At 42.2% G+C, this 8,989-nt stretch overlaps 1 protein-coding gene across 4 annotated transcripts in view; it reads right to left on the reverse strand.

Moving 5' to 3' along the window:
• stac (SH3 and cysteine rich domain) overlaps positions 1-8,989 on the reverse strand; it is a 30,908-nt gene extending 21,919 nt beyond the window's left edge. The window contains exons 1-3 of one of the 4 annotated variants that reach the window (XM_029125329.2): positions 8,844-8,989; positions 8,431-8,749; positions 4,856-5,243 (exon numbers count right to left, since the gene is read on the reverse strand). In XM_029125329.2, the coding sequence (XP_028981162.1) occupies positions 4,856-5,243; positions 8,431-8,547 (505 nt within the window). In that variant the 5' untranslated portion in view covers positions 8,548-8,749; positions 8,844-8,989. Of the gene's footprint in view, positions 1-4,855; positions 5,244-8,430 lie in introns of all 4 variants that reach the window. The other 3 variants (XM_029125331.2, XM_029125330.2, XM_029125328.2) reach the window with 3 other exon arrangements.

Here is an 8,989-nt window from a genome sequence, read left to right on the forward strand (position 1 = left end):
TAGATTTATTACAAAAATGTAATTCCTTTTTTTGGGCATATTAGTTATGCAGCGGTACGGAAAAACAACACATTTCCCTAGACCATGTCACTCAATCAAACACAGGAGCAAAGAAAGCAAAGTGTAATATTGTTGTTTGGATCGTAAGAAAAACAGCAACACTAGCCTGGTGCAGCATTATCAAGGTCGTTTTAGCTGTTAGCCCATACCTCTCTTTAGTCATGCACACTGCACACAGTACATACACACACACACACACACACACACAGCGTACACACACACACACAGCGTACACACACACACAGCGCACACACAGAACATTTAAGCAGGCGCCCTTATTTAATCTCTAGGCTTATAATGGCGCGGTTGTGTATTCCCCAGTTGATCTCCTGAAGCAATAACTCCTCCATACAAGCTTTATAGACTCTCTAAATCAACAAGTGTTTGCTCAATACTCACACACACATACATTCAGAGTAACTAATAACATACTATACACATTCAGGCAGTGGTCTTTCCTCCCTGTCTCTCCCCGACAGCTCTCCTGTCGACTCCCCAGTAACTACGTGGAAATATATTATTGATATATTTAATAAGTAATTTGCAGCAAGGCCCTGTAATCAATACCTAAGTAATGTGCTGTGCTCAATCAGAGGAACTAATTACATTAAATGTGATGCAGACAAATGCCCAGGAAGGGGAATGTGCATGTGGGCTCAATTGATTCCCAACAAATTATGCGTTAGCATTCCATTATATACTCAGTCAGTCCAATGAAAACACGGTAATCAAATCTCCTTTTTTTAAATAAAGGATGACTAATTTCACTTAAGTGCAAACCGAGCTGTTGACTCCTGGCACAGAATGTTCTGACAGGTATTCTAACATGGCTTCTATTACAGCCCTCCGGGTTTAGACAGTCATGACAGCCATTAGAGATGTGTTGACTGGTAGGGACAGTTCATCGGGCCCTTAAAATCGGTTCAGAGCGCCAACAGTGCTAAAACCCCGAAGGTGAACTCGAAATAACGCAACGCAGCATTGAACTTCAGGAAGGTCTGCATTAAAATGCTTACCTGAATAAAAAGTGTACACCCGGCCTTCATCACACTAACCAAGTACAGTCTGCACCTGGTTTTACACTGTATACAGCTGCAGCATCACTGGCTGTCCTTCAGTGACTCTCTGATTCGTTGACTGTGACAGACATCTGGGATGGACCGCAGCCAACATTCCTCACACCTGGTCCCTTTGAACAGCCTCTTCTTCTGTCACCGGTGCTGTCAGTTGACCTGACCCTCACAGTTCAGGAGGGGACTCATTGCTGACCACCGCACATTCTGAAAATAGTGCCGATGAGCTTGAGGAATCGAAAGCAGCTCAGCGCTGCGGTGTCACTCACTATGAGCACTTCAGCCTTGAAAGGTCGGACAGCGCAGCATTTAACGTTATCAGAAGCCGGGGTGTTTCGAATCCTGAAAGCTGATCAACCGAAAGCTATGGGACTACACCGTATACTACACACATTAAAACCTGTAATGTTTCTGTTCTGACTGAATTTGTTACTGGATCATAACCACATTATGTCACCTCAGGGCTTTTTGGTGAACAGTCAATATTCCGCAGCTAAGGCATTCTGACCTGAGTTATGCCTAAGTCCTTATTGTGGTACATTGGCCATTTACAGTACAAATGTGCCTCGTCGCTTAAACATACACACACACAATTTAAAGTGAAAATACGAATGTATGATTTACTCACCTCTCATATACCATTATCTTATATGCCCGCCAGCCATTGAATATACACTGATCAAAATTATAAATGCAACACTTTTGTTTTTGCCCTCATTTATCATGAGCTGAACTCAGAGATCTAGGATTTTTCTATGTACACAAAATACCTATTTCTCTCAAATATTGTTCACAAATCTATCTAAATCTGTGTTAGTGAGCACTTCTCATTTGCCGAGAAAATCCATCCACCTCACAGGTGTGGCATATCAAGATGCTGATTAGACAGCATGATTATTGCACAGGTGTGCCTTAGGTTGGCCACAATAAAAGGCCACTCTAAAATGTGCAGTTCCATCACACAGCACAATGCCACAGATGTCGCAGGTTTTGAGGGAGCATGCAGTTGGCATGCTGACTGCAGGAATGTCCACCAGAGCTGTTGCCTGTGAATTGAATGTTAATTTCTCTACCATAAGCGTTTCAGAGAATTTTGATATGCCACACTTGTGAGGTGGATGAATTATCTCTGCAAAGGAGAAGTACTCACTAACAAGGATTTAGAGAGATTTGTGAACAATATTTGAGAGAAATAGGCCTTTTGTGTACATAGAGAAAGTCTTAGATCTTTGAGTTAAGCTCATGATGAATGGGGGCAGAAACAAAAGTGTTGCGTTTATAACACTCACAGAGTTAGCAATACCGGGTCGCAGTGGTACAACTGCAAGTGAAGCAGTGCTTCACAGTGCCGCGCCAATTAGCGCCCTCAGTGTAACTCTAAATGAAAAGGTCCTTGGGGTCCTTGAAAGCAACACACAGGGCCAGATCAAGGTTATCAGGAGTTCCTTTTGAATGACATTATGGACAGGGGAGTTCCTTTTGAATGACATTATGTTCCACTGAATGACATTATGGACAGGGGAGTTCCTTTTGAATGACATTATGTTCCACTGAATGACATTATGGACAGGAGACTGTATCAGCTCTCCTGCTGTGACACTCCTGACAGATTTCACCTCAGAACTCACAAGGGTGTTGACAGAAAGTGCACTGACTTCAGGGAAACTTCAATCTACAAAGTCCACTTTTCGATCAATAAATGCAACAACAAACCACCATTATTGTCCACTCAGAGAAAACAGTCCGTTCCCCAGGTAATCCCATTTCCCGACTGATCAAAGTCATGTGGTCCCTACCTATACATGCCGTCTGTTCTACAGGCCAGCAGAGAGGCTGACGATCACTGGCTAAGCAGATGGCCTGGAGCAACCCTAGTTAACTACCTTTTTACAAAAGCTCCCAAAGGAGCCTGCCGACTGTTCGGAGACAGCCAGCGGAATCAGAGATGCCTGTCAGACACTGAAGGAGGCCAGCTGACCTCTCACTGATCATTCCCATTGTACTGCGACTCCAGGGGTGATGCTTACGGACAGCCGCAGGTGATCCTAACTAGGGCTGAGAACAAATAGTCGAATTGTCGACATTTTGACATGGACGGCATTTATCGACAAGTCAATAACATTTTTGAAAGTTACAAAAACAATCTGTACTACCGATTGATTCACTCGGGGCAGTAATGACAGATTATTCTTATAGACCAAACAGATCCGGCTAACGACCGAGTACAGGAAATGGTCACGGCTAGCGAAGGCATACCTGTGCATCCCGGCAACATCTGTACCGGCTGAAATGGTTTTCTCGGCTGCGGGCCTGATAGTCAACAGACTATGTAAGCCTACTCGTCTACTTCTGGAGTACGTGGACATGCTAATTTCTCTTAACAAGAATAAATTATCATAATAATATGGACATTGCCTAATGATTTGTTCCACTTTTGTTAAGATCTTGCATCTAGATTTGGTTTGGTTTTTGTTCATACATTTTATATAATTTATTCCAATTTAGCTTCCTTCCAAGGATATTTTTTACTTACTGGATCTGGAATGCATTGGGACTGTAAAAGAATTGCTGGCTAGATGGTCTAATACATTTTGTATTTTGCTGTTATGGCCAGAAAACATTTACACAAAGACGTTAGCTAATGTAAAGCAATTCATACCTATCTCTTGTTATTAATGGAAAAGCTTACAGTAATTTGAAATAAATCACTTGTTATAAAATACTAATGACTTGACAGGCCTATGCATTAGGTTATTTGCTGCTGTTATGGCATTTCTGTATCTGAATGTCTCCCAAGTAAAGGTATATGTAGCCTAATTGTTTATACTAAAAATGTATTGAGGTTGTTAACTACATTTTTAAATAAAACGTTGAATTTATTGCATAACACATTACAATTGACTTTTATTACATTTAGTACCTCTCTTTTCGGCACGAGTGGGTGGGTTCGAGTATTCGACGACAAAAGCTGAAGAATTATCGAAAGTATTTGTCATGCACAACCCTAATCCTAACAGACTGCCAGGGGTGATGCTAAAGAACAGTCGGGGGTGATACTAAAGGACAGTCGGGGTGATGCTAAAGAACAGTCAGGGGTGATACTAAAGGACAGTCGGGGTGATGCTAAAGAACAGTCGGGGGTGATACTAAAGGACAGTCGGGGTGATGCTAAAGAACAGTCAGGGGTGATACTAAAGGACAGTCGGGGGTGATACTAAAGGACAGTCAGGGGTGATACTAAAGGACAGTCGGGTGTGATACTAAAGGACAGTCAGGGGTGATACTGAAAGACAGTCGGGGGTGATACTAAAGGACAGTCGGGGTGATACTGAAGGACAGTCAGGGGTGATACTGAAGGACAGTCGGGGGTGATACTGAAGGACAGTCGGGGGTGATACTAAAGGACTGTCAGGGGTGATACTGAAGGACAGTCGGGGGTGATACTAAAGGACAGTCAGGGGTGATACTGAAAGACAGTCGGGGGTGATACTAAAGGACAGAGTAGGACTGAGGGACACTCGCAAGTCATGTTACCCTCTGACACATTTCCACTGACAGACCTACAGCCGGCTGGGGTTTTACAACAAGCCCTTGTCCGAATCATTTCAGAGCATCAGTGAGAGTCACTGGATAAGTGACACCACCCAGATCGTCTCCACTGAAGTTTCCCTGAAACACAGTGCAGTGTGAATGCCGGCGTGTGTTCGCAGGGTGACCATTACCTACGATCATGTGGTTGCAGACATCGCAGAAGGTCGGCTTCTTGAAGATGTGCTCCATGAAGCCATGTCCGGTCGGGTCGATGGCAAGCGGGTGGCGTCCCGGTGAGTAGACCAAGGAAGGCGGGGCGCATGGGATGGCCGGGGGTGCGTTAGAGATCACCAGGTTGGTGGTGGAGAGGGGTGGGGCGTGGCGGGCCAGGTGGGCGGGCTTGGAGGCGCGTCCCAACGCCACACCGAGCACGCTCAGTTGCCCTGTGCTGTTGCTGTTGTCGGAGAGCAGCTCCGTGGACAGCTTGGCGTCACTGTCGTTACGCTGGAAGAAGTTGTCCGCGCTTTTGCTACGCATGCTCTTGGTCTTGAAGGACAGGGAGCGCTTCAGCTTCTGCATCTGCCAGGCGAGATAGAAAAGGAGAAGAGAAAAAAAAGAGAATTATAATAAATGTACTTCAGTCATGTTTTTTTTTTTTTTTTAAAGGGTGTCATTCAGGGCTGGGGTCCATTTCAAATCCAGAAAATGTGGTGTCTTATTATTGGCTACTGAAATCACCAAGGCAGTTATTTTGAGGAAGACCTTGTGTAGGGGCGGTTCCACACCTGGAAGGGAAAGTAATTTCCTGCGTTGGGTTACGCATCAGGGAGGCATCCTTTTTCTACTTTATTGAGCAGCAACTTCATGTCAAAACCTAAATCAATTTCAGTACTTTCGTTTTTTTCTTTTTTACGAATAATCTATAGAGCTCCTGGGAGGTGGGAACAGCTCCTTTACCCCCTGTAGAAAATGTATTTCCTTCTCAAGCACTGCCCTCCTACTGGGTTCCTGACAAACTGAACTTCAACTGAACGACTCTCAACAAAACTATCATATTATTGCTCCAGTGCGTGTCCAGTCAATGCCTGCAGCCTCACATTGAAGAGCAATGTTCAGAGGCTGGATTTTTACTAAAAAAACATGGTCCACTTCCTAAGACTGGGCTGTTTTGAAATGGGAACCAAATAGCAGGGTGAACTCGTCCTTTACCTGTAGTTGATGAGTTTCCTCAAACGTGATTTAATAATTTCCAGGTTCCAGAAATGGAATGTGTACAGAATAACACATACTGTAAACAGCAACATACATACTCTAATCAGCAACTCCATAAAACAGTCTGCATCTTATGGGAACGTGATAATTGACTGCAAGTTATCAAATGAAATTTGCTATGTTTTTCCCTTCGGTAATTTCTGTTAGAATTCATCCAGCAGTTAAACTGAGTGAATTTGGGGCAGTGTGCATGTGCTCATTGATCAGTCTGGAAGCAATCAATCCAGCTCTTTCCCACCCACATACCACTGTACTCTGGGTGTTTGCTGTGGCTGTCTTTTACAAAGCAGCTTTGATGTGGCCTTGACTCCAGGAAATAGGGACTGAAGTATTACAGACCTCTTCGTTGAGAAAGAAGCTACCTATTGTAATTGTTTAACATCCTAGCTATAAGATGTAAAACGGTAAAGATAAATACTATTTTGCCATGAATTGTGGCATTTTTAAAATACAGTTCCTGTGTTATCACTTTTCCCATTCCAGCTAAAGTCAGATTGAATTGCAATACATGTAGATAAGGCTGGGTAATGTCTTGGTTGGGGAAACCCAATGATGGTATTTTGCACTTTTTCTCTACAAGACCAGAGAGACATAATGAACAGACAATTTTAAGAGCATCTGCGGATGACATATTCTGCCATGAGCTTAGCTAGTGAATACTTATAATACTTATAATACTTATAATGGCTATAATAGCTATAATGGAAGGAAACTGAAAATGTACCATACCTCTACTAGATGCTCATTTAAAACTATTTATCGGTTAAACATACTGCATAGAATTTATTTTACTTTTAAACTGCTCCCCTTTCAGTTAAGTTTTCATAAAGGTCTTAATGCAATTAAAACATAAACTTCCAGTTTCTATTTTGTCACAACCTGAACTAATTAAGGTCCTCAGCAAAATGAGAAAATTAGCACATAAGAAACACAGCAGTGTGATTGTGGTTGTCCATGCAGACATGTCTGACTGTTTATATGGGATCTACAATAACAAGAGGAAGAGCCATGTGCACAAGCTTCAAAAGAGTTACTCCATTATTCTGCACAGGGGGCTAATGAGTAGGGGCATGTTGAGGTAAGAGCTAATTTACCAAAAACGCATCAGGGAATATTAGGCATTATACATTTCCAATGCAGAATAAATTGTGTTTTTCATTGAAAGTATATCAATGGGGACTTTTAGCATAGAAACCGAGGAACGTTCTGGCACTTCCCTGCAAACAAAAAATGTTAGTTATAATGTCCCTGAAACCACAGGAAGTTGTTTCATGGTCCCGTTCCTGTTTGGTTCACTTTTCCAACTTTGTGAACTCCAACATTGCCTTAAAAGGAAAAGCCATGTCACACCGAAACAAATGAAAAAGTCCCTATATGGCGTTGTGAAGACAATAGCATCCTGTATTTGCAGATTTATGGACATGTATTACAGATGGTTAATTATGCATTCAAAGTCAAATCAAAAGTCCAGACCATGCACATTGTTTACACATTGTGTGTGAGGTTGGGTTAATTTAGCTTTGATTAGGCTGAGTGTGTGATTCCTGGACCAGAGAGCGTTTTTCAGCCTTAATAAGTATAATGACATTCTGTCTAAATAGTTCTTTATCAATTTAGAAAGCAATCAGCATACTCACAGCCATGCACCTTCCTCAAAGGAACACAACCACCCAAACCAAATCTCAACTGTGACACCTGGAAGAAAGCAGCAAGTTGCTTGCCAACAGCCGAAAACTACACCAGGATACCTGTAAATAATCCATTCAACGTAGCACAGTCTACTGACCCATTTCCTGATGTGTAGAGATGAGGAGTTATACAGACTCATGCATCAACTACATGTAACAATGAAAGGGAAAATAGTTTTCATTTAGCCATCGCTGGAGCAACTGACTGCCAAGAAAACGGAATGGAAAATCGGAAATGGTTTCTCTCAAATTCAGGTTGTAATATACGAGAACTCGAGGTAGACAGGAAGTGGTAAATGGCCTCAATTCTTCAACCATGATGATAGTGACTGGTTCAGTATTTTACAGCTAATTGTAGTACCTCTGGGCTATGGGTGACCTAGATCCATGGGTGTAGACTGGGCTACTAGACAAAATGCCAATTGCAGAGCAAGAACCCTACTACAGTTAACACGTAGAAACCCCGACCAACTTTTATTGTCAATTTGTCTGCCTAATTTTTCAGGGTTCATTTGTTTATGACACTATATGTGTATCGACAATATTGGATATCATACGCCAGTGTTATTGGCTGAAAACAATAAGCAGACTCCCGTGGAATCAAAAGAAAATATTTATTATTATTTTTACAAATATTTATTATTATTTCATTATTATTTAATACATATATTTTATGAATCTATTATTATAAATCATTAATTAATAGTTAAACAACAATTTAATAAGCTGTCATTCAGCCGCTATCTATTTTAAATCATTTCACGATCTACTGATTCATGGAATGGGCGCATCACCTAAAAACCGACCTTCTTGGGTACCACTACCTTTGTCTCCTGTTGACTTGAGCTGGGCGCCGATGACTGATCGTGGCCGTTCTCCTTGCCTGAACTGTCGGCCTGCATGATATTAGCCGGTGGGATCATTTTCTATCTTGGACAAAAAACGTAAACAGCGTCTTCGGACTGCTGTGAGTAGTGTACAGTCTTGTCCAGTTAAAATATGCCAGCAGGTTAGCTACATATTTCAGAGTTTTTCCTTCCTCGAGACGTTTTCAACACAGCAGTCCCAGGGAAAAGTCCGTCGGACGCAGTCGGTTCTGGAAATCCCTAGATAATGTCTGAAATTCTATCGAAAAGGAAATGTAAACTACATAATCAAATCCCACGAAAGGAAAACACGTAAGTGTCTCAAACACGGTTTAAAATTTACATTTACATACCTGCCCAGAAATATGTAAGTTAACCACTATTGACTATTCGGGACTTTTCTTCAGTCTCGCGCAGCGTAACAGACAGCACATCCGTGCCCACGCGCGCGCTGCATTCGGTCTTGAGCTATTCGCGCGCTTGTTGTCAGTGATCAGCT

The sequence above is a fragment of the Esox lucius genome, chromosome 15 (assembly GCF_011004845.1).
Source record: "Esox lucius isolate fEsoLuc1 chromosome 15, fEsoLuc1.pri, whole genome shotgun sequence".
NCBI classification, from domain to species: Eukaryota; Metazoa; Chordata; class Actinopteri; order Esociformes; family Esocidae; genus Esox; species Esox lucius.